Source organism: Lichenostomus cassidix, chromosome 3 (genome assembly GCF_008360975.1).
Source record: "Lichenostomus cassidix isolate B80296 chromosome 3, HeHo_3.0, whole genome shotgun sequence".
NCBI classification, from domain to species: Eukaryota; Metazoa; Chordata; class Aves; order Passeriformes; family Meliphagidae; genus Lichenostomus; species Lichenostomus cassidix.
This window is the reverse complement of record NC_139483.1, coordinates 20156164-20181911: the sequence shown is the minus strand read 5'-3', so window position 1 is coordinate 20181911 and position 25748 is coordinate 20156164. Positions and strand designations below refer to the sequence as shown.

Here is a 25748-nt window from a genome sequence, read left to right as displayed (position 1 = left end):
GAGCGAGACACATAGTCAGAAGAATTCACCCATTTTGTTAGGTGAATGCAGAGAGCGATAAGGTCACCCCTGAGCCTCCTTTTCTCCACGCTCCCTCAATCTCTTCTCACATGACCTGCGCTCCCAGACGCTTCCCCAGCTCCCTTGCCCTTCCCTTTATTTTAGGCGGGGGTGGCTGGCGCCTGATGGCAGCACGGGCGGCTCCCCGTTCCTTTACACCCACACTAGACGAGATTCCCGGCGCGGCGGCCCCTCTCCCCAGCCGTGACGGCGCAGCCGGGCCGGGCGAGCTCCCGCCGGCCCCTTCCGGGCGCGTCGCTGCCCGCGGGGCGCTGCCGGCTCCTCCCGCCTCAGCCGGGCCCGCCCCGCCTCCCGCCCGGGCCGCCTTCCGACAGCGCTCCGCGGCCTCTGCGCCCGCGCCGGCCCCGCTCCTCCCGCCGGCGCTGCCATGCCGCCTGCCGCCCCCGGCCGGGCCTGAGCGCCGAGAGCCCGCGGGGCAGCAGCCCGCCCGGCCGCCGACCCTGCCCCGGCCGCCGCTGGCCGATCCCCCGCCGCCTCCTTCCCCGCCGCCTTCGCCTGGCTCCGCCGCTGCTTCCCTCGACCGCGAGGTCCCGGCGGGAGGCGGCGGCGGGCGCCGGCTGGAGCAGGCGGCGGGGAAGATGGCGGGGAACGGCGGCGGCTTCGGCGGAGCCGGCAGCGGGGAGATCATCCAGCTCAACGTGGGTGGCACCAGGTGAGCGGGCGGGACCGGGCCGGGGTGGCGGCCGGCGCCGTGCGGTGCGGTGCGGTGCGGTGCGGTGCGGTGCGGTGCGGCGGCAGCGCCGGGGGGGCCCTGCCCGAAAAGCGCTGCCCCGCGTGGCCAGGGTTCGGCCGGCCCGGCCGCCGCCCCGGGACTGAGACTGGGACTGGCACTAGGGCTGGGGCTGAGACTGGGACTGGCACTAGGACTGGGGCTGGGGCTGCCCGGCGGGGCTCTGCGCGCTGGTGCTGCCGCCGGGACGGGCGGGATGAGCTTCACTGAGCACCGGGCAGGGCCCGGGGGGAGCTGGAGGCGGACACGGGGCGTGTTGGCAGCTCTGCGTGGTGTCCGCCCGCGATGGCAGGGCTGCCCTGATGCCTGCTGCTCCGCAAACACCTTAGGCACTCTGGGAATGCTGCTTTTTCAGGTCTGGAAGCTCTGCTTTGCTGTCACACCCATAGGCTTCTGGTGAACAGTCAGTCTAGCAGCCTCAGAGACTAAGATATTAGAATCGCTGACACGATACCGCTGGCATCAACGAGAATAAAGAGCTGTATTGTTTTCAAATGTGCGCTGGAAGTGTGGAAGCTGGCAGATGTAGACGTTTTGGCAGGCTGAGGCAGAGAATTGTGGGACAGCTGTGGTCAGGATCTGGGTGATAAACAGTGCGAACATTCCTGTCAAAATGCTCAGGCATGAAATCATTCGGATTACCGTAGCGAGTGGAAACTGAAGTAATGTGTTTTCCCAAGTAATGTGTACAACGTGGAGCCAGCTAGAAGTAGTAGGAACTACTACTACTATTTTCAGAATTTTCTTGCATCACTCAGAGCATGCGCTTGATCTGATAACTAAATTGTGTGCTGCAGCCTTTCCTAGAGTGCCATAGAAATCAATGCAGAATTCCTTTGTTTTCATAAGACGTTGAGAACCTGCTTCAACCCAGAGAAACTGCTTGTAACTTGCATAGGCAAAACTTACCTATAATGATGCTTTCAGGATAACTTTGATGTGGCCTTGGAGCAGATTTCAAGTTATGCTGAAGAAGGTTCTTCAGTGAACTCTCTGAAATTATAGGCCAGTTCATCTTTTAGGATTTTATTACCTGTGGAGTCTACAAGCTGCTCCAGTTTCTTAAATAGATCTTCCTTATTAAATGCCTCTGCAGAGAACAGAATTACGTACAGGGTGCAAATCAGGGAAGAAATACAAATCCTCAGAGGCCTTGCCTACACAGAGGAGGAAGAATGAGGCAAACTAACAAGTGCATGCAATTAATTTCTAGCTGAAGGTCTAGATTCTAGTCAACATTTGGATGTAAGGAGTAGGAAATGAGTGCGTGGATATTTCCCCATTAAGAGAGAGACTGTACTTCTGTGTGAGAAATTTTAGTCTTTTGCAAGCTCAGCTTCCCTTGTAGTGCCCATGTCCTTTCAAAGATATACCTGAGCTGTGTTTTTCAGCTTGCGAAGGCAGGTGATTCTTGGAGTGGATGATCTGCACAGCAAATGCCCGATGCTAAATGAGAGTGTACACTTATCCTCCTCTTCATTAGTTCTCATTACTCTCACTAGAAACCTGAAACTCTTAGTTTTGTTTGTAGAATTGAATGAGAAGGAAATGAGAACTCCTCTCTGTTTCTGACACCAGTTATACTTTGCAGCAGGTACTAGAGAAACCCCAGACAGCTTTCCCACGGTCAGACACGAGGTCCCCACTGCTCCCTGGGACTGTCAGGGTTTCCCTGTTATGTGCGATTGCTCCGTCACTTCCTGGTCACAACTTCTGTGAATTCCTTTGCTGCGAACAAAAGTCTCCTGCAAGTTAAGGTTCACAGAAGTTACTATTAGTGGGTGAATTCTTCTGACTATGTGTCTCCCTCTGGTTACAATGTAACTCTACAAGGTCAATAGGACTGTGAAAATGGTTGTTTTGTTAACTGACTCTTGGCGTGGCTGTTTCCAGCTGCTTGTGTTTCTTTTTAAATAAGATGGCATATGTTTAAGAGTACTTGAGGATATTGCACTGGGTTTGCCTAATTTTCCTTATAAAGTGCCTGTCTGACCACTGCATGGAGCTGCAGATACACCTGTGTGTGTAAATGTTGCTAGCTAAGCTGCTTTCTGCATCCTGGAAAGGAGGACTCTGGTTGTTTACATAGATTAATGTCTATGTCTTTAAATTTCTAAAGTATATGTTAGTATGAGCTATTGCTTACTAAACTGGTACCATAGTGCTAAATTATAGACAGTGCTGTCTAAACATGCTGATAAAATTGAAAGAAGATGATGGTGATGCTGCATCCATCCCCATAGTTACAAGCAGTCTGGATTAATTCAGGATAAAATTCATGTAATTCATTGTTTTCACATGCTATAATATAGTTAAATGAATCATCCCTTACTCTTAATGGAGACAGAGGTAGTGACCTGTATTACTGAGAAGAAATGCTGAGCAAAACCACTTAGAAATATATTAGAGAAGTGGTTTGTTTTGGTTTTTTTTTTTTCAGAAAATACTTTGTGCATGCTTTTGCTTAGAATGCTGATACTCTAGGTTTTCTGTTAAGAACAGATTTGCCATTGTTGTGTTTGTGGTGAGCAGATGCACAATCCACATTGTATGCAGGATATTATTCCATATGGCCTTTGTGTTTCTGCTTCCTAGGGGACATAAAGTGATGTGGTTTGTTTACATTTTTTTCCCCTTCAAAACTGGAAAGCGCTAGCAGTGAAAACTAGATAAATTATGATGAAGTACTTTTATTCAAAAAATATTTTGTAATCCTGTACTAGATGGATGGTTGTAATGGAATTTTACTTTTGAATATTACTTTTTGTTTTCCATTAATGGAGAGGTCACCAGAGGTTTCTTAGTCATGGCGCTAGTAAGAGGATATGTACAGCCAGAGAGTGATGCAGAGCATGAGCTCATTGTCCAAGCTGCCAGTTCAATTGTCTTCCTTTATGTTAAATTAAACCTAGAAGTAGTATAATATAATCCATAATCATTTATTATGTAAAGTACTGTCTGGCATCATAAGTAATATGTATAATTTGTATTATTTCACAATGTGATTCAAAGTAAATATTTTTTTTCTTGTAACTGTTATTGGTATTGCCCTTCTCTCCTCCCCAAGAGGGGCCCAAATAGTAAAATGGCAAATAATTCAAGTTCTTATAAAATATTAACTTGAAGCTCATTGTGCTCTTGCAGTGCATAATGTAGCACCTTTTCAGTCCTAAGTAAGAGTGGCAGACAAGTGTGCAGTTATTGACAAATATAGCACACTGTTGATAAATTTATATTTTACTGTTTGGATTTTGTGTGTGTGGAGCAGTGTTTGGGTCTTTTCTTGCAAGCATTACTGTTTTTTGGTTGGTTTTTTTTGCAAGCATTACTGTTGAAGTATGAGAACCAGGAAATACAGGATGTTTGAGATAGTGCATTACGAACATAAAAAGAATGATATTTTTGTGGTCTCCTGACAGTCCTGCTTCATGCTTAAGGGTGATCTGTGCAAAGAGTCTGCAACTTCTGACTTTGTCCAGATATTTAAATGATCTCAAACTTCCCAAACCTGTTTTATATTAGCTTTGTAGGACAAATCAAAGAATTTTAGATAAAGCAGGCTTCTTTCCAATTTTACAGCTGATTCTGAACTTGTGATTTTGTTTTCATAGATTCAGCACATCAAGACAAACACTGATGTGGATTCCAGACTCATTTTTTTCCAGGTATTTGTAATATATCTTCACATTTAACAAAGACAAATTAACAGTCATTAAGAAAAAAACTATGTTCTTAGTTCTTAATTTATGCTGTAAATAGTATCTTTATTAGTGCTTTCCCCCTTAATGCTTTCCCCCTCTCTCTAAGCAATGGGACAGATTAATTTGAAATAAGCTGTTATCCAAGAGGCATCTTCTTGCTTGAATGTAGCCATGGCAGCTTATATGTGCTGAGGAGCTGTCACTTTTTAGAGGGAGTGTTGTGGAAATAACCTTAAAAACCTGAAGGAAAGGGAGATGCCACCGACTATGACTCCATTACGACTTGTGATCTTACTGGCCATATTCATTAGCACTGCCTTTAACATTTGTGGTTTGGGTTGGGTTTTTTTTTTTGAGTAATTGCTCTACTCTGAGTTAACTCAAAGCTTTGAGGGTTTTAACTCATGATACAGGAGCTGTTGAATTATTGAACATCCTCCTTTTACATCACTGCCTTTACTACTTCTGCAGGTTCTGATGCTTACATTTGTATTTTGTTCTGCAGCTGCTGTACCTCTATCACCCCAGTTAATCCTAAACCTGGAAGGGAAAACCTAAATGCTGGCAATTTTGCTTCCTTACATTTAATTTTTGTACTCTAGACTTCTTTCCCAGTAAAAGCATGGCAGCTGACATAGGCAGCATTACCTGTTCCTGTTTTACTGAAATGTTCAGATAAATGAAATGCCAGGAAAATGTCACCTTCTTTGAGGCATGCAAGGAAAGGCACAAGGAGGAAGTCTCATGCTATTCCCCAATCTCTCAACACTAAATATGCTGCCTAAGGAGGTTGTCCTGAAAGTTATCCTGAAAAATCTCAGATAATTGTAATCCAGAGCCAAATGAAAGCTGTTTGTGTTAGTTTCCACCTTATCTGTAAAATGGGATTTTGGCATTGTGTTTTATGTGGATCTGGAGAAAAAGTACTTTGATCTGATGAGAGAAAAATTTTGAAGTAAAATTGTGTCAAAATAATTCATCCCATTCTTGTCTGGTAAGTCCTTGCAGATTGGGTTGTTTACTCTTCCTTTTTGCTTCAGCAGCTTTTTCCAATTTAACTAGAGTTTAACAAACTACACAGCCCTCCAAGTACCAGGGAAAATTTTTCAGTCCTTTCAGGCTATGCCTCATATCTGTTTTCTTTGGGAATCTGAAGGTCCTTAAGATGCAGCTCTCAGCCTTTCTTTGGGTGTTCAGGAGAGAGATTTCACTCCTCCAGCATTCTGGCTGTTTTCTTTGCACTGTGTTACCAAAATGTAACCAAAAATACACAAGGAGAACAAACTGACCCAGAGGGTTGCTATTCTGTGTTTGTGTCAGTACATTTCTGAGGGACATCTAATGATGATTTCCTGTTTTTCAGTCTGCTGAGTGGAAGAATTTCAACACTAAAGGATGAAACTGGTGCTGTGAGTAATGAACCTGCTGTAACTTACTAATTGAATGTTGTGCTTTTGGTTAGGTTGTCTCCTAAGGCATATTCACTGTGGTTGCTAATGGGAGTTACACTGCCTGAAAGTTAGTAACATCTCTGGCTTTCTTGGTTCTCATCTTTTTTTCAAGATAAATGAAACTAGAACAATGTGTGTACTTCTGTGCTCATTCTGCATTGTACAGGTAATGCAGAAACAGCAACTCTTTTTAAACAGACCAAATGCCAATTGCTGTATTGCTGGGAGGTGTAATTTTCATTAGATAGGCACTGCATATGTAGTTGAGTAATCCCACATGGAAACATAGCACTTTTTTGGCAAACACATGTAGCAAAATTCAGTCTGTGGGTATGATATTCTCAAATGGGAAACAAGTACAGTCATGTTGTTGAGTGACAGTAAGGCACACAAGCACTCTGCTAAAAGTGCAGTGGTAGTTTTAATGGTAATTAACTTTATTTTAAAAAGCCTAAACCTGTCTTGAGATCTTATTACATTTACTGCTTATTGAACACGTGTTGGGAAGTGGGAGTATCCATCATCCTCTGTGAAGACTAGAATAAAGAACACATTTATTAAGTGCCATCTATTTGCAGCAATCCTTGTATATATGTCCTTTAGGAATGTTAAATTAGTGGATCAAGAATAATGAGAAGAGAGAAGAGGCACAAAAACTTGGCTTTTTTTTTGTCTGCTGACTACCTCATCTTCAACTCCTCTTTCCCACACTCAGCATAAAAAAGCATTTTAGTTGATGGTTGCTCCATAATAGTACTCACATACAGAATTTTTTCTTTGCAGATATTTATTGATCGAGATCCAGCAGCATTTGCACCCATTTTAAATTTTCTTCGCACAAAGGAGTTAGACTTACGGTAAGAAGTTGTAATTATTTCAAGTGAAAATTAATTCAATCAGAAGCATTAGAAAACTTTTTCAAATGAGGAATATTACATTTTACTCATCTAGTAGGGTGCCTGGTATATGGCCCAGCTACCTTGTAGATGTGGGGCTGTGTCTAGAGTATATGCACGGCATGGTGGAGGCAGAAGTGGTGGCATTCTATTTTGTTAGTAGCGCCTTGTAATTTAGACCACTTCTTGCAGCGTATTTATTGTTTCTGCATCTTTATTTTAATGAAAGTCAAGTCAAATTAAGATTTCTTTGAAATCTCACATATCAACATGTTGAATGCATTTCGTGGTAATTCTGTAACCTGTCAGGTAGCTTGATATTTAGACTGTGTAATTATCCAGTTGTATGCAAGTATTTCTATTCAAGGTATTGACTCACTTTCTTCTTGTCGGTTTTTGTTTTGGTTTTTTTCTTTTCTTTCTCTAGGGGAGTGAGTATTAATGTTCTCAGACATGAAGCTGAATTCTATGGAATCACTCCTTTAGGTAACTTTATTTTTTTAATGGCAGCTCATCTTATATTTATTGTATGAGCGGTCCACTGACAAATTCTGGGCAGCTGTGACCCTTAAGATTTTCAAAGTCAAAGTTTTCAAAAATGGAATGATATTTGAGATAATGTAATGTTTCCAGGGAAGTGAAAGCTGTGGTCACATCTGGGTTTCCTCCTTAGTGAGAAGATTACTACTATGTGAAGAACTGGAACGCTCATCTTGTGGCAGTGTCCTTTTTCATGGCTACCTACCTCCTCCAGGTAGTTTTGTATTCATGATCTGATGTTGCTTGCAGTCACTTGCTGCTTTGGTTTGTGGGGATGCTTGGCTGAGGTGGCTGCTCTGGCTGTCAAACTGTTCTGAGAAAGCCTTCAACAGATGGTTGAACTGAACATTATTCTGATTAAAACCCAAGACTTCCATCTCTGTGGTGTAACAAACAGCATGTTTAGAGTACTGGGCAGGGGGTGTGGCATGTTAGTACTGAGCAGGCTGTGTTTAGCTGTACACTAGAGCAGAGGTTCGTCAATAACCTTTCAGTTTAATGTCATCAGCATGAGGTGCTTCTTTCTGGAATGTACAGTTACCTTGGGTGTCCCACTGCCCACGGAACAAATCACCGCTAATCAGTTTGTATTATAAATTTGAGTACCTGTTAGTCTTTTTTAACTCTCTGTAGAGATGAACACAATTCATGTGTTAACCTGAAGTCTAAAGAATATCTAGCCAATTATTGACAAGTTTGCTGAAGATAATTCTTTAAATTGTGAATGTTAACGTAGAGAACAAAAGGATTTTCTGTTTCAGTGTTATAGTATTGCCTGTTTTATAAAGAAGATACATTAAGCTTTTCATCAAAATGCACAATCCTGTACTTTGAAAGTGAACTAATATCTTGCAAAAGTTTAAGGAGGGGGACAAAATACCTTTTTTTTTTTTCTTAATAGGCATTCCCAGCCGTAAAATAAATAATACTACTGGGCCACTGACTGACATCAGAACGGGTCAGAATGAGAGTGAGATGCATGGAGGTGGTGTCCAGCCTACACTTGCTGGTACAGGGGAAGGTACAGTCAGACTAGGTGAGGACTGTCAGCTTTAAAACCAAAGCAAATGGCAAAGATGATTGTCTCTGCGAAATAAGAACTGTGTGGCTGTATCTGGTGTAAATCTGCTGTCCTATGTTTGCCTGGTTAAAAGTGTTGAATACTTAGTTAAACACTACGCCCTATACAGTATTTGAAGGCTCACTGCTGCAAAATCCAGATGTGAGGCTTGAGAGGAAGGCAAATCAAAGTTCTTCATACAGTCTTAGCTAAAGCCATAATAAAAACTAGAGAGGACACTGTCTCTTTGGCCTTTGTTCAGGGTCTAATTCCTGGTCTTCCACCTCTTTCTTACTCCTGGTGTCTCATTTGCCCTGCAAGAATTAAGTTTTTAGAGTAAAGGTAGTCTTCACAGAAAAATTGTGAAGTAGACCTGAATTCTGTCATCTCCCAGCTTTTGACTTTGCAAGCAAAATGAGGCTGTTAGAAGTGTCATATTTCTGTTACAATTCTGTAAATTGTAGCAGTGTTAGGAAAATCTAGAGTATGTTAAATGTCTTTTTTCAGGTAATATAAAAATAAGGTTATGAATTGCTGAGTCTTCTTAGTGAGCTGCTGTAGGTTTGGAAGAAGGCAGTTGTGAGGAAAATGAGGTAGAAGGTCCAGTCTCCAGGCATTAGTGCTTTAGCATACCAAGACTGTGAGGAGCAATACTGCGAACTAAAATCTTGCTGAAAATGTTTCTTTGGAAACCTAATTATCAAAGTTTCTATTGTACATCCTAGCAGAAAGCTCTATCCTATTATAGATGTGTCTTTCATCTAATTCCCATCACTTGCCTGACTTCAGCTTTGTTTTTTTTAGGATTTCCTGTGGACCCACGGAAAGTCCTGATAGTTGCTGGCCACCACAATTGGATAGTAGCTGCCTATGCCCATTTTGCTGTTTGCTACAGGTATGAATAGAGTTGCTTGTTGAGTTACAGGAATCTAAAAGAAAATTATAATCATTGGCTAAGAGCAACGCAAAAAGTTTACTCTCCAGTAGCAGTAGATGAATGCATTCAGTCTGATCTTATAAATATGAGTTCCTGCTCTTTTTCTGGTGAAAATAAACTGCTTGATAGGAACTGAAATTTTGCTACTTTGATGTCAATTCTTGATGCTGTTGAAAAAGATGCAAGTTGACTCCAATGTAACTGCTTCAAAAGCCTGTTTTAAAGCCAGCTTTTAAATGAAAAATTAAAGCTTTTCCTGCTGTGGGTTTGAAAACAGTCTGTGAAATTATGCTGTCAAGGAAGTTGAAACAGTAAATGAATTTTTGCTACATAATTTTGCTACCTTGTCTTAAACTTCAGATTTTTTTTGCTGAGCAGAACTGTTAAACTTGCTACTTCACTTGGATGCCTGAAAAATATCCTCAATGTCTTGAAAACAAAGTGGCTGTTTTTAAAGATCAGGTGAAGATAAGCAATATCTCCATGTTACAGAAGCTCTTTTTAGTTCACATCTTGTAGTGTTCATTTAATTGGTGGCTGTCTTTTTGATGGGAAGTAATGGAAAGTTTTAACAAGAGCTCTTGCCCAGACCAATCTAACGTGGCTGTCATACTGTGGTTCAGAGAAAGAAGGGAGAAGAGTGTAATGTGAACAACTTCTCTCTGCTTACTGCCAAGCTAAAGCCAGAGTTTGCTGCCTTATTTATTCTCTAGAATACTAACTCAGTTGCTTAAACTTTGTAACTTAAATCACATCTAACTTGCATTCACTACTGCATTTTTTTAATTTAATTTGGTTTAAAAGGGGCTTCTCTTGCTCTGCTTAATGTTTTTGTTTTCAATTATGCTTCATATGACCTGACAGAGAAAGAGGCAATGATTTGCAACTGGTTTTGTGCTAGTTGTCCCCTTCTTATCTCTGATTTATCTCTGGTTTTATCTGTCTTCCTTGGCTGCTAGCTCACTTTTAAGTGAAAGATTCTGCCTCTTTCTTGCTTGGTAAAGTACTTAACAAGACTTGTTGCCATTGAAATTAAGTCATTAGTGATGCTTTTGATGAACCATGTTAGACTTGAATGGTTGCTGAGAGAGGGTGCAGGTCAACATGCCAATTTAAAGTGCTGCTTTTCTTCACAGAGACTCAAGGTAGCAGTCTTGGTTTTGTTTTTTTTTTCTTCCAAAACTTGAAGGATTTGTATATCTTTGTATATCTAGGAATACAGTGGTGGAATTTTCCCTCCTCCATTCTGCTACAGCAAAGTGCAGTGCATCTTAAAGATTTTTTTTTTCTTTTGAAGTATGAGAGAAGTTTTTAAAATTTGGTCACAGAGTTTGCAAGAATGTCTTGGTTTCATTCAGTCTTGCTATTGCAATTGTGACCTTAAATTTCTTCACTACAACTTCTGTGTGTTGTATGGGTAGGGTGTGGTGATCTGGGGTGCTTCAGCTCCAGGCAGGATGCAGCGCTGAGGTGAAATAATGGCAACAATGCTAAAAAGTACCCATATCTTTCTGCTTTTAATTTTAACATTTCTATAATTTGACTGCAGAGATCTAGTCTGCTTTAGCTACATTGCAAAGTATCTAAATTATTGCCTGAAGTCAGATAAATTGTGCTGACAGCGTGTAAGTCTTCAAAATGCACAGGGAAATGACTCTCTAAAAACAAAGTTTACAGTCAATTTATTATTCTCTGCTTACAGGATACTGCAAACAAAATGTGGCTGGAGAGCAGAGCTTTATGCTAAAGCATGATTTAGTTTCTTGCATGATGTATAAGGAGATTATTTAATAGAGTTTTCCTCTTAAGTTTTATGCTGAACCTCATTATCTAGCGTTTGTCTAGCCCAAGATTTTGGCTTCATCTTACAACTTCTATATCAGATGTGCTTATATGAAGAAAAAGCCCAGCACTGGATTCCAGTAGCTGCAAAACACTGAAATAATATGCAATATCACACTTCAGAATGGGAAAAAAATGCAGCTCCTGAAGTCTGTAGTTCTTAACTGGAGTTTGAAGTTTTGTGGCTTAAAGTGTAAGACTGAATCATCCACAGTGGTTCAGGCTTAGACTGGGCTGTCTGTCCCTCAGTCTCTGACATCTGCCCCTTGTTCTCCCCTTTGCCCTTCCAGAATCAAAGAGTCATCTGGCTGGCAGCAGGTGTTCACGAGTCCTTACCTGGACTGGACCATTGAGCGAGTGGCTCTCAATGCCAAGGTGGTTGGAGGCCCTCATGGGGACAAGGACAAGATGGTTGCAGTTGCCTCGGAGAGCAGCATTATCTTGTGGAGCATTCAAGATGGTGGTAGTGGCAGCGAAATTGGTAACTATAATTACATGGGTTTTTTTTCTTTGGTGTGTGTGTGTTTAACCAGGAAGAAGTCAGAGGCCTTGTTCTGAGGTATGTGTGATTTGTAGTGTTCAGTATTCACTTTCACAAATTGACAAAACAAGCTGTAGTACAGCAACCTGTTAGAGTATATTAACTTCAGTTCTGCACCAGGAATCCTGTCTCAAAATCAAAGAGATGGGGAATAAAAGAGCAGTCTGCTTACTGAAGAGATAGTAACCAGTACTTACTGTTGAGTTTGAGGTTTTTTGCATAAAGATTCAAATTAAGGGTTAAAATTTTCCCTAGACTTGCATTTGAATCTAGACCATAATACAAAGGAGCTAAGTTTTTGAGGTGGAAAACTACAGATACAAAGAGATTCCGCTCTTTCCTTTCCTTTGTGTTATTAAAGCCATATTTTTACCTAGAGATGATGAAAATACTTCAGTCCTCTGTCAAATGTGGTTCACAAATGGAGCTTGGAAGATGAAAATTTCTAGGGTTTATAACTTGGGTGTCACAGTAGGCAAAAAGCCCACAAAATGCCTTTAAGCATACAGTGCCTATTCCTTGGCACTGAAGGACACCTAATTAGTAAGCTTTAGAAACAGCAAGCAGAGCTTTCCAGAAGTAAATATTCTTTGGTACTGATCTGATGGCTTGTCTGAGTCATTGCTGTTCTAATATAGGGCAAATTTGGGAGGCACTGAAGGGAATGGTATTTGGAACTTCCTCCAGCCTAATCCCTAGTGTTTGAATAACCACTGCTATGCCAGTAATGTCTGTTTCCTCTGGCAGTGGATACTGCTAACAAAGTATGACAGCAGTCTGGTTATGTGAGTACTTTTCCCTGAAACTTAATGCTGAGCTAATTTGTTGTTAGATATATCTCCATAGCTGAAGCCATGAGAATTAATGTGGTTATTAATTTAAGTCAAAATGACCAAATTCAAGTTTTGACCTGTTTGCCTTTAAAGAAGAGCTTACTTGACATATTCTCAGGCAATTTCTAGCTATGTTAATGGCTGTTACTTTTTTTTTCCTGCATGAATGAGTGGAAACACTTAGTCATATTTGAAGATGGGGAAAGGCAAAGGTCTTGTATGCAATAATTCAGCTGCATACTGCTCTTTTACTTGTGACTCACAGAGTTCTTATATATAATCATGGTCAGCAAAATAGAAAAGGAGATTCCATTGTATTAAAAAAAATAAAAAGGTATGTCTAACAGTTGAATATTAAATTATTAAACACAGGGAGTAATTATTGTACCTGAGAAGCCTTTTCTTCTCTTATGCTCCTGTTGACTGAATCTTAAAGACAGGGGAGAGTTGGTGTGACAGCTGTACTGCTGTAACAGGCATTGCTTTAAGCACTGTGCCATTACATTCCTCCTGCATTTTCTGGTTTCAATTAGCTGCTTGTGTTACCTTGGGATTTGCAGTAAGACACGACAAGCAGCATCTTGGATTTTGTAAAATCAAGTGCAGAGAGACACAAAAAAAGATAAGTAGACTTTTATTTCCGATAAAAACTCTAAAATATGCCAGTATCATAAGATTCTGATAGCTTTAGACTATGACTGAAAATGGCAACAAAACTGAAGCATGGACTTGTGCTAAACAGGCTGTACTGCACTGAAGTGACACTGTGAAACAGAATAGTTGCCACTTGGGGCAGGAGGAGTGGGGGAAGCAGAGAGAAAGTGCCTACAGGATGAAATTCCCAGTCAGGCTGACATTGACCAAAATGTACTGCTTTTCTTTTGGATAATAGGTCATGTTGATTGTGGTAATACATGGTATAAAAAAATAGCTTGTGTTTAATAGTAATAACTTGAATGTAGCTGTTTTGTTTCCTTGTAGAGGCAAATGCTTGCAGTGCTGCTTTGTGTTAGAGATACAGTACACTGCTGTCATCCTGTGAAAGAAACCACTTGTTCCAAACAGTTGCTGGAGCCTGGCGACACCATCCCCAGCAAATTGTGTGGGCTGGCATCTTTGTGATAGAGCTCTCCCAGAGCGCTTTCTTCCCTTTCAATATTAGTTACATAAGACACTGCTGCTGGGTTGCTGCTGTAAGCAGAATTTTACTGAGAGGGACCCTTAGGACAAGAGCCTGTCATTACATATAGTGTTGTCTCCCCTGTGGACAAGTCTCAGGATTGTTGAGCCTAAGCAGGACTGACACTTCAAATTCCTCCAGACCATTCAAGCTGTCTTCCTTGATTTCCTTGAACCTCATCCTTCTCTGGAGTAATCAATTCTAGTTGTTTCTGTGGATTTTTTATTACTGCCTTTTTTGTGTGCCCTGTACTGCTGAATCTTATCTGCATTGAATGATTGTACTCTGCCCTGGAAAACAGTTTAGCACAGTAATTAAAACAGCTTCCTGAGATTCCTTCTTGGGTGTCACGGAGGGTTGATTCTTGCGTGGGAATGATACTCTGTTCATTTGAATTTGTCCGAAACAATGTTGGGGAATTTTCTAGCTATTGGATAATGTTGTTTTGACGACATCTATCTGCTGCAGTTAAGACATATTAGTGAGGAGTAATACAAATTACTGTTTTAGAGTAGTGGTGTGGAATAGGAGATTTGTGAGTGAAGCTTGGCACTTTGGTGTTGTAACATATCCCCAGTACTTTTGTACTTACCAGGCAGAAAAACATAGCCTAGAATTGTTTGCAAACCAAGTAAATTACAGGGCCAGTTTGCTGGTCTTCATAGCTGGCAAACTTGGAAATTGCCTCAGATCTTTTGAGTTTGCTGTAACTTTTAAATACATGGACAATAAATAGTACAAAATGTAGTGTGCTATCCAGGTTTGCAGTTCAGTTAAAGTTACTCACATTGGATCTATGATGAGACTTGGAAGCTCTAAAGAAAGGATTGATTTTGTGGAAGGGCTCAGATGTTGAGGTCAGCTGTAACCACAGCCATCGATGCCTGTCAGGCTCTGCACTGTTTTGATTTTTATTAAATGAAATGTTGTTGATGACACATTTCCTTTACTTGGAAGGCCAGCATTTGCTGGCAAGTTTTATCTTCCAAATTTGAATAGTATGTAATGATTGGTGAAACTGCTTCCCTATATAGCTTCAAGTTTTAATAGCCTGTTGGCCTGTACTCTCTGCTCATGGACTGCAACCAAACAAAAAGATCTGGAGATGGAAAGAGAGCGAAAGAAATAGATTTTTGCAGGCTGCTTATTTTTCCAGGCTCAAGTATTTCTGCTAAAAGAGAAATTAGAATGTATTGAAGTAGGGTCACATTTGAGTTGTTCAGTCTTTTCCCAAGAATAAGGCTGAAGCTTTGTAGCCATATCTAGTTCCTCAAATACATTTTCAAAATATTTTGCTTGCCTGGACTTAAAAAATAAAAAAAGAATCAAGAACTTGTAATTCTTTACTGGTAGTTGCAAACTAGTATGGTACAAATTTGCAAAACCCTTGGAATTACTGCTTCTTCAATGACACTTCATAGCCACAGCTTAAAAAAACCCAAAAAACCAACTAAACAACAAAAACTCCTGCTTGATGTAATATGATTTTTATTTATTTTTAAGCCATTTGAGAACTTGATGGTTGTAGAAAAGTGTTTGTATATTTCATAAGGGCTCTTTTAGCTTCTCTTGCCTCCTCCTTTCCAAATAATGATGGTATTAGCCGAGATGACATCACACTACCTATTTCATGGAACCCAGTGTGCTACATGAATGGTGCCTCTCCTAGCGTGCTGCAAACCCAGTTTTGGCTGTTCTTTACTTGCTTCTCAAATAATGTGATATGATAGTATTGGAGAGATTCTGTTGTTACTGTGTTTTTCTCTTTATTTTAGATGAGCTTCACAGCCTCTTCATTTTTTGTAGGAGTGTTCAGTCTTGGAGTCCCTGTAGATGCTCTCTTCTTCATTGGCAACCAGCTGGTGGCTACAAGTCATACAGGGAAAGTGGGAGTATGGAACGCTGTGACTCAGCATTGGCAGGTGTGTTCAATCTTCTACATCACTTTTTACAAGCTGGTATGTCTTTCTAGTCAAAAGAGAATAAAATAATCTAAAAGCATATGGAAAATGCTCCTCATAGGGTTTTCAGCCCTGACTTGTGTTATGGAGTTTATCACCTGGATATTGTGCCTGTGAGCAGAATGTTGACTTGTTTGGTGCTGCTGCCAAGCATGCTTTTTAGGCTTTCAAATGAAGGATGCAGTGTGATTTGGGGTAATGAATGTCAAGTGCCAATATATTTAAACTTCCTTTTGAATTACTAACTTGGTAAAAATTCGCTATGATCATAGGAAATAAAATTGTGGGGAGTGTGTGACAGCAATTTCTGGACCATCTGAAAGAAGAAAACAAAAAGGCAGTCTGGTATCTGGGCATCTCAAAAGCTGTTTTACAATGGGAGAGACTTCAGCAGAAATGCACACGAATGTACTTTAAAGATGTCTGTCTTGTGTGTGGATGCTTCTGGCTGCACTGATTTGATTCCTGTTGTCAGAATGCACATTAATGGGGTTAGTATGAGTCTGAGGTTAGTATGAGTCTGAGAAACAGATAAGCATTCAAATAACAAAGTTCGTAACATAGCTGGGTGTACAACTTTGTAGCACACAGTGTGGATGCAATAAAAATCCCAAAAATGCCTTGCGAATCTCAAGAGGCAGAACTGACCTGAGGCTGCTGCACTGTTTGCTAAGCTCTGATTTGACCCTTAAGTACTGGTAACAAATAACACAAATAATAGGTGTGGGAGAGCACTGCTTTTGCAGCAGAGACAGACATGTTAGTGTGGCCTTGAGTTAAAGAAAACATTATTTAAAGTTCTCCTGATGCCTTGCAAAATCTTCTGTTAAGAGACAACTTAATGCTATGGGGCAAGCTGTTAACAATATTTTCTAAATGGGCAAGTCATAAGAAATAAAAACTGATGTCCCATTCATTATCTTTGTTTCAGGGGGTGCCACAGAAATAATCTTTCTGATCACATAAATAGTTCCTCAGTTTGATTGACTATTCCTTTGGTGAAAGCATTTCTTATTGAAGAATAGAAAATCTGTGAGAGGCTTACATGCCAGTATGTCCTAAAATTTTTTTTTGACTAATTTTTTTTTCAAGAGAATGAGAATAGCTCCTTTTATAAACAAACAAACAATATCAACCAATCACAAAACTATCAAAAAACACCCACAAAAACCCAAACCAACAAACAAACCAAAACAAAACCATTTTAAGGTGCTTTCTATATCTTGGGCTCTTTTGTTAGTAAAATACCCAAAACAACTCACAAATGTCTTCCTGCAGATCTTCATCTCCCTTTAGAACACATCCTTCTTGAAGAACAGCATAACGATGTAAAGTGGCAGGGCTGATCTTAAAATTCCTAATGAGAATATCTGATATTTAAGTGACTGCTTTCTGTGGGTTGCCCATAGCTCTGGACTTAGGATGCAATCATACTTGCTTCAGTGAGAGAGGTTTTTGTAGAACAGTGTGCTGATGCCCCATTTCAGAGCAACACGTTTGTCTTTTTCTAGGCTGATGTCTTTCTAAGTTCTGTTTTAAGGAGCCTTAGTTTGTTCAAATCTATTCTTCCTTATGTGGTGATGTCTGTATGTGATTTATTACACCTGGAAGATGTAACTCTGATCTCTGCATCAGATTGGTTCTTGCATCTTCTTCCCTTCTTGGAGATTTGAGCAGACTGCTGAGATGGTTTCCCTTGTACTTACTCCTCTGGCAATGTTTCAGTGGCATGCTACAAGAAGGAGGGTGTGGGTGCTAGATACATCAGTAATGAAATTCTTAGCAAAGGAGAGCTAAAAGGAAGCAGAACATTAAGTGCTGTAGAGTAAGAGGTAACATAAAGCAGTAGAGTGTGACAGAAAATCATATTCTGCAAAGTGAGGATTCTCATTGCCCATGCTGTACCAGTGACTGTGGTACAGGGTTGCTCTGTTTCCTAATGAAAGTTCACATCTTGGCAGATGGCAGCTCCTGAATCACCTCTGGTGTTCCTATCTGCACAGAAGGAAGATATGTTTACAATATGTTTTAGAGGCTTACAGACCATTCATAAGTTAGGATGGGGTACCAGTTTAGAGTCTGAGCTCTTTGAGATGTGGGGAAGTTTCGTCAGTTGGTTTGTTTCGCTTTTATCCAATTGATTTATTGTAGGTGTTTTGCAAATGATTTTTCAAGTCTCTATAGCAATTGGAAGGATGCTGCTGGTCAGAGAGAAATGAGAACTTAGGCTGAAATGTCCATGAATTCAATGTCCATTAAGTGAACTGACTGAAACGTAGAGTACAGGACAAATATCATGACACTGTGCATGTTTGAGTGCTCTGGATAACATGGCTTTGGTTTTTTTCTTCCTCAGGGCTGAAGCAAAAAAAGAATTGCTTGAAATAGATCTTAGCTAGGATAAACTAAACTTTTTCTTTGCTTGAGATCTCTGTCCCACTTATTCCAAAGAGGAATAAGCACTCCTTTTAATCCCAGAGGGCAAAGAAAGGGCATGTATAATCCCTCACCTTAAGTTGTAGACCAGTATAAATAAAATATGACAGGGCTGCCTTCCAGTTTACTTGGTGTGGTTGTGTATTGGAAGTGAGAAATAAGAATGGTAATGGAACAAGATTTTTTACCCCTCATTATGTATCTGTTAGAGGCAAAGATTTCCATAGTTTGGCAGTGGGATACAAAACTGGGGATAAAAGAAGGTATAGAGTGGCAACATCTTGCTCCTTGGTCCAGCAATCTCTTAAGGACTTGTTAGAAGTGGAAGAAGGGAGAGGACAGAAAGGGCAAAATACACTCACTGGCATATAGGAAAAAAATTCTCTTTTGAAGACGTGGTTTAGCTTCAACTCTCTAGGCTCTGTTCCTTCACATGGAGACGGATCTTCAGAGCAGTTGTGCTAATTTGTCTGCAAGTGTCTGCTGAGCTCCAGGACAGGAGAGGATTATGTAGCAGTTCAGGACTGCTATTGTATGTGCAAGTGTACTTCAGTCCAATACCAAACTCAAGGGATGTTCACCAAAATATACCAAAAATGTCTGAAAACTGAGGAAGCAGCAACCTAAATACTTGATTTGATTATTTTTTCCTTTCTATTTGCGCTAGGTTCAGGATGTTGTTCCTATCACAAGCTATGATACTGCTGGGTCTTTTCTACTGCTGGGCTGTAACAATGGCTCCATCTACTATATAGGTAAGAAATGGGAGCAGGGTGGAATAAAAAGGAGGTCGTACTGAGCAACTTTTTTGTTACACTCTTTAGTTGATTTAAGTTGCCTCAGAACAACACAGTCTAATGAAAGTAATAAATGTCTCTTCCCCACAGACATGCAGAAGTTCCCACTGCGAATGAAAGACAATGATCTTCTTGTGACAGAATTATACCATGATCCCTCTAATGATGCTATAACAGCTCTCAGTGTCTACCTCACACCTAAAACAAGTCAGTATTCTAACACTGTCTGTTCACTTAGAGTCTGTTAGAAATGTGCTTTTCTATTTTCTGAATGGACTTTTTCTATTGCTGCATAGCAGGGTTAAAGCACACAAGGTAGCCCTTGACATAAAGGATTTTTCTTCATTTAATCATCTTCAAATGAATGATGAACACTAGGTATAGCTGTTTTCCTTTACACCTGTAATCTGTATAAATAGCTACATGTACTTACATGTATGTGTATATTAATGCTTGTGTATAATATATTTTGGCTGGTTTTAAGCATTTTGCACAAGAGAGGCACTTAGTGAATTGTATTCACTGAAATAGTTTGTGCTGAGCTGGGTAAGGGGGAGACACAGCCTTATAACCAATATGCTAAGAAACATTTCCATATGCATCTGGATGATGCTTTTGTAATCATGGTGCAGCTATCTCTTAAATTAAAAGAGAAACAATAGCAAGAACAAAACCCCAAAGCAAAGTAAAACTCAAAAAAGCATAGGCTGGGAGAAAGTGGTTACTTGCATAATGATATTGCTATCACAGTGACTTTTTAAACTGTAGTTCTTCCTGTTTTGCTTTGCTTTCCTATTTGCCTCCAACTGAGGCAGAACATATCGCTGTGAAGAGTGCCAAAATATTTGATCATATGACTTCATCTATTTATTCTTTCAGGAGGGAGGAGAGAATGGGAAAGAAGGTTGTTGTTAAGATAATGTTGAAACATGTAGTATGGAATTGAACAAACCTGGGGTTATTTTAGTGGCAAAATGCCCTCCCTGTTTATGGGAAAATAATGAGTAAACTGTTTAAAAAATGTAGCTTTCTTACGGTGGAAGCCTGGAAATACTGTTTTCTATTGCCTTCTTCCCTGGCCCCCAGTAAGCCAAGCTTTCATTCCTGGGGCAACAACTGTGTTCTTGCTTGTTTTAGGTGTAAGTGGTAATTGGATTGAGATTGCATATGGCACTAGCTCTGGAGCAGTGAGGGTGATTGTGCAGCACCCTGAGACAGTCGGGTCTGGCCCTCAGCTCTTTCAGACCTTCACGGTTCATCGAAGCCCTGTCACCAAGATCATGCTCTCAGAGAAGCACCTCGTGTCAGGTAATGCATGCACAGTCGTGTGTTGGTGGTTCTCCCCTCCTCCTGAGCAATGCAGTATTTGTATGCTATGCTCTACAACTTGCATTATTCCCACGTGTAATAGAAATGAGTTGGGCAGATCTGGGGGCAGGGGAAGGGCTAGATTTGCTTGGATCCTCTTTCTTAAAGTAAGGATTCTTCAAACCTTTAGTGGTTGAAAGGCCTGAGTTTTATTTGACCAGGTACTGGAACAACACACTCTTTCATTGTGTCTTATTCCAAGGTTGCCATTTGTGGAAATAAAAGGGTTTGTAAACAAATGTATCTCTGTCAAGTTTTATTGTGCACAGGTCCTTCAGGACTTGTCTTCTTTTAACAGCCTTTCAGGAGCTTTCTGGGCTGCAGCAAAATGTGCACCATCTCCTCCTGGGCCCTAGAAAAAGCCTTCCTGTGACTTCAAAGGGTTGTCTGTGTTTCTTTTCTCAGCAATCGCCCAGTGTTTGTTGTGCTTCTCTGCTTGTCCTGTCATGTTCAGGAACGCGTCTTACTTGCAGGGAATATGCAGTCACTCCTTCTTCTGTAAGAATCTATTTCACCTAGAATCCAGCAGCCAGGGCATGTCAGAGAACTGATTTACTTCTTGCTGCTATCCCATTATTTTAAAAAAGGAACAGGAACATGGTATCCAATTGTACTGCAAATAAACAGCCCAGAGGTCATCTGTTCCCCTGCAAGTTGCTGCTAAACCCTCAGTACCAGGAGAGGGCACATTTCTATGTACAAAACTGAGTTAATTGGTGAATGAACTGGAGTAGGACCATTGTGTGAGGAGGGTTCTGCTGCCAGGCTGCTCTCATGACATCTTGTGCTAGCATCTGCACACGGGATTGAAGGGGTCTGTAGGCTACTGGTGCTAAACCAGTCTTTAGGTTTGTGTTGTACCTGTCTCAGTTTCTTAAAGTTCTGAGGGAAGATACAAAACTAATAGAAAACAGCACATCAGCAAGAATTTGTAGGCTGTTGGGAAATTGTCTGGAGATGCTGTGTGACCTCACATTGACTAAATTCTTGATCGCTCAGTCCTGAAAAACTATCACATAGATAATCATTAGAGAAGCTTATCTAAATGTTTTGTCATCCCTTGTAAATGCACACCTTTTCCTTTCTAGTTTGTGCTGATAACAACCATGTACGGACATGGACTGTGACTCGGTTCCGGGGCATGATTTCGACTCAGCCAGGCTCAACACCTCTTGCATCATTCAAAATCTTATCCCTGGAGGAAGCAGAGAGTCATGGCAGTTACTGTTCTGGAAATGACATTGGTAGGATGTCTCTTGGTTGTGCTGTGCCTGTACATTCACTAGTTTCCTAATGGTTTAACAGACCTTCAGCCCTGTAACATGCAAACTGATAGGTATAAGCTCTTATATACTGTTCTCCTCTTAAATTGATGGCAAGGATCTGTAAGATTCACCTGGAATTATTATTTAGGCTGTAGAGCGTAAGTACACGTAAAGGACTTACTCTGAATGAGGGAAAAAGGGACAATAAAGCTTTGGAACACAGATACTATACCTCTTCCTTGATCAAACTGATGTAGCATTTCAATTTTGGTTTAACTAGAGAATGAGAGAAACCACAGGAGACTGAATTAAGCAGACAAGCACAGCAGACATTTGGTCTACTGCAAATTCCAGTTCACTATTCAGTTGGGGTTAAACAAAGCATGGAAAAAATCTTAACTTACTTTGAAGTTGTGACAAAGTTCATGGAAGCCTTGCAACTGCAGAGGCAAATGGTACTAGCCCACTGCTGTAGCAAGGTACTGAAGGAATGTGTGTTGGTAAATATAGGTAGACAGGTAGTTTAGATTCCTTGGTGGTCTGAACCTTGCAAATGAAACTTTGATGAATATGATGCCCTGTGAACACAGGCTGGGGTCAGAACTAATGCAACAAATCTGATTAAGCCTTTAGACATCTGGGAGCTGCAAAACAACAAAAGTACTTGCTGTTATTATGGAGACCTAATGTAGGGTTTGTGCTGACATAGTAATTCCTCCAGGAATACAGAGCAAACTTAAGAATGTGTGTCCTTTAGAACAGCAAGTGATCTTTCTTTTTTTTTCCTCTAGGACCCTTTGGTGAACGTGATGATCAACAGGTGTTTATCCAAAAAGTTGTTCCCATAACGAATAAGCTGTTTGTAAGGCTGTCTTCAACTGGGAAAAGGTACATCCATGTTGAGGGTTTTAAGTGGGAAAGGAGCAGGACTAGGACTGTTCAGGTGGTGATGAGTGCATGCAATTGCACATAACAGGTTTCTACTGTGCTTGACAGATCTGGCTGAACGCTTGTTTGCACACTAGTAAAAGAACTGTTACTTAACAATTATTATAACCTCAAAGCCAAAAGGCTTTCTGAAAAATGTTATATCAGAGGCTCACTTCATGGTGGGCTCACTCTGATGAGTTCACAAAGCAAACATTTCTGTGCCCCTACAGAATATGTGACTCAAACATGGTACCATGCTACATTGAATTTCAAAACTAATGCTGAAGTTGCTTGTGGCAGGGATTATGCTGCTCTAAAAAAGAGTTTCTCTCTTCCTTTGCACTTGGCTTTGAAGATATTAGAAACCTCTAAAATGGAAGTTCTGTTTTCTAGGTCATCTATTCAATTATTTTCTTAGGCTTGACTTCATAAGTCAAGCCTAAGACTACTACATTGCTGCCAACATAGTAAAGAAAAGTTGTCAAATCCACAGCTGCTTTTCTTCCTGTTAGGCTAGGAAGATGACAAGAGATCAGAAAAGACAGTGCATCTCAGTCCTATGCTTTCTTTTTGTATCTCTTGCCTAATAACTTTGAATCTGGATGAAAACATCAATGCCTCAACTCTATGAGTTATTTTGGCACTGCTTGGGTAAAAAGTTCACTACAAAGGGCCAGTAAAACAAGCAACCCAGAGCATGAGCAACTTAGTTTTGGGAGTCCTTTTCTTCTCTCTCCCCATAAACTTCTAAAATAAAGGGGAAAAAAGCAATGGAGATCTGCCATGACAAGTGAAATTGCAGTTATGACATGACAAAAGTTATCTATAAACATAACATTGTATGTATCATCTTTGGGTTTTTTTGCATATCTTTTATCTGGTTAAAAGTGCTGTTTCTGCAGGTTACTTTCCTAGAGTGTCTAGCATATGAAGGGTCTGGTTTCTGTCATTGTTGTGAGAACCTTAGCTTTCTAATCATTGCAAATAGAAAATGGACATAAAACATGTGGGGGTTGCCTAATAAACAAGCAGTAAGAGTGCAGATGGACTGGGGTTGGGAAGGCATTGTCTGCAGCTGAGCAGTGTGTCAGGCATGCAGGGGGAGGAATTTCATCTGGAGGAAAGGTCTTTTTGTGCTGGCAAATTTGGTGCCTTCTCAGAACACTGAACCAGTACTGACTTTACTGGCCAAACTCTGCCAGGTCCAGAATTACCTGAATTGTTCTGGTAATTTGGGGTTTCTCTTGCTGTAGGATCTGTGAGATCCAGGCAGTTGACTGCACTACCATCTCATCATTTACCGTGCGAGAATGTGAAGGATCCAGCAGGATGGGCTCCCGGCCACGCCGCTACCTCTTCACTGGCCATTCCAATGGCAGCATCCAGATGTGGGACCTGACCACAGCTATGGACATGGTCAATAAGAGTGAAGACAAAGGTATGTTGTCTTATGCCAGGACTGTGGTGTGGTTCTTTTTTGTGTCCTCAGATGTGCCTGACTGACTGCAAATGGACTTGGCCTCTAAGAGCTCTCTCTTGCAGATGTTGGTGGCCCCACAGAGGAAGAGCTGCTCAAGCTGCTTGACCAGTGTGACTTGAGTACATCTCGCTGTGCCACACCCAACATCAGTCCTGCCACCTCAGTTGTTCAGCCAAACCGGCTTCGGGAATCAAATTCCAGGTGAGTCACCAAGGGTGGCATCAGCTGCAGACACCAAAGGTTTTTCTTTGGGTAAAAAAAGAAAAACCAAAGGTTTTTCTTTTCAGGTAGGCAAAGAGAGGGTGGGTGACTTGAAGGCTGCAGCTGCATTCATGCCCTAAGTGGCTTGAATTGCACACACATAGTCCTTGATTTCCAGTGCTTTGTATGTGTGCAGATTGAAGTATCCTCTGAGAATCTGAAGTGATCTGGAAGCCCTTGTGTGGTGGCTGTGATGAGTGTATTGCTGTTGTGGGAATTGCAGTGGTAGGTGGGAGCAATGGTGTGCAGAAGAACTGGCTGCAATTCTCAGCCTAACATCTGCTCTTATATTTTCTGAAGCCTCCAATTGCAGCACCATGAAACAATCCATGAAACTGCCACGTATGGTTCTGTGCGGCCATACAGAGAAAGTCCCCTGTTGGCAAGAGCAAGGCGGACAGAGAGCTTTCACAGTTACCGGGACTTCCAGGCTTTTAACTTATCCAGCAAAAGCCCAGCAGAAAAGGCAGCTGCTGCAAATGGGAATTCCAACCAGACAGAGGCCAGGAAGGCAATAGCTGAGGGCAGTGCAGCTGAGAGGAAGGCAGTCCAATCAATGGCACTGGAAGTGCGAGGCACAGGCATGACAGATGCAGGTGGGTGTTGCAGCACAGAGCTTCACCGCCTGCCAGAGAATTCTCTGGACCTAAAAAGAAGAGGACCAGAGGAAGAGAATGAAACCAAAGCAGAAAGCAAAAAGAAAATGGGATTTGAAGGAGCTGGTTTCCTGGGAAGGAAGAAAGTGCCTCTGCTGGCCTCTGCACCAGTCCTTGCTGAAGGTGGGCCTGAATTACCTGGTGCAGCTTCTCCATCACCTACAAAGACAGCTGCTTCGCCACGACACCGGAAGAACGACTCATCCTGCCAAGACTACGGCTTGTGAAAATGTGTCTGGTGACAAAAACAAGGTGCAGGTGCCCTTTGGCTGGTAGCAGGCATAATGTTATGTGTTGTGGATTGTTTCTTGAATGGGATTTTGTTCTGATACCAGAATAAAACTTGTAAGGTTATGAGAAAGTACCTAGCTGCTGCCAAAGCTTTGAAGGGTTTTCCACATCAATGTGTGGCTTTATGTAATGCTCCAAAATGTAGTACGGTACTTGGTCCAAAATATTGTTGTGCATTCTTGCGTAAATGTGGTCAGGCATGTGATATGTTGTGATTATTTTTGTTTTGGGGAAAGGGATGGTGCTGAAGGAACACTTGGTCACTGAGCAGAGGACGCCCTTTAGATGCAACCATGTAGCTCTACAGAGCTGCTGCTCTCTTGGGTGGATTTTGCCTAATTCACAGAGCTGCCTCTGCCTCTGTAGTCTTGTTTTATGAATGGGATCCTTGCTCTGTATGCTGCTGTCTGATATCTGAAATGTTTTGTGCAGGTTAAGGAGGAAGCTATTCAAAATAGCATATTATTTTGCGTCTTAGTCCAAATAAATTGCCAGAGAAGTGTTGCTTGTA

The 25748-nt window shown here is 41.3% G+C and overlaps 1 protein-coding gene across 1 annotated transcript; it reads left to right on the top strand.

Annotated features, from left to right (window-relative positions):
• Window positions 1-363: 363 nt before the first annotated feature.
• KCTD3 (potassium channel tetramerization domain containing 3) lies at window positions 364-25748 on the top strand. The gene is made up of 18 exons (XM_085054821.1): window positions 364-733; window positions 4423-4476; window positions 5876-5921; window positions 6747-6820; window positions 7287-7345; window positions 7533-7613; window positions 8301-8435; window positions 9264-9354; window positions 11529-11719; window positions 15599-15714; window positions 18857-18944; window positions 19077-19193; window positions 20124-20294; window positions 21443-21598; window positions 22411-22507; window positions 23803-23987; window positions 24092-24230; window positions 24591-25748. The coding sequence occupies exons 1-18, from the start codon at window positions 660-662 to the stop codon at window positions 25171-25173; spliced, it is 2457 nt and encodes an 818-aa protein (XP_084910947.1). The 5' UTR covers window positions 364-659; the 3' UTR covers window positions 25174-25748.

What these genes read in the sequence shown, in the direction of transcription:
- KCTD3 (XM_085054821.1), top strand. Translation starts at nt 660, where the DNA reads ATGGCGGGGAACGGCGGCGGCTTCGGCGGAGCCGGCAGCGGGGAGATC. An exon ending in CTATGGAATCACTCCTTTAG is followed by an intron (nt 7,346 to 7,532) that starts GTAACTTTATTT and finishes TTTCCTCCTTAG; the next exon opens with TGAGAAGATTACTACTATGT. An exon ending in CAATAAGAGTGAAGACAAAG is followed by an intron (nt 23,988 to 24,091) that starts GTATGTTGTCTT and finishes TCTCTCTTGCAG; the next exon opens with ATGTTGGTGGCCCCACAGAG.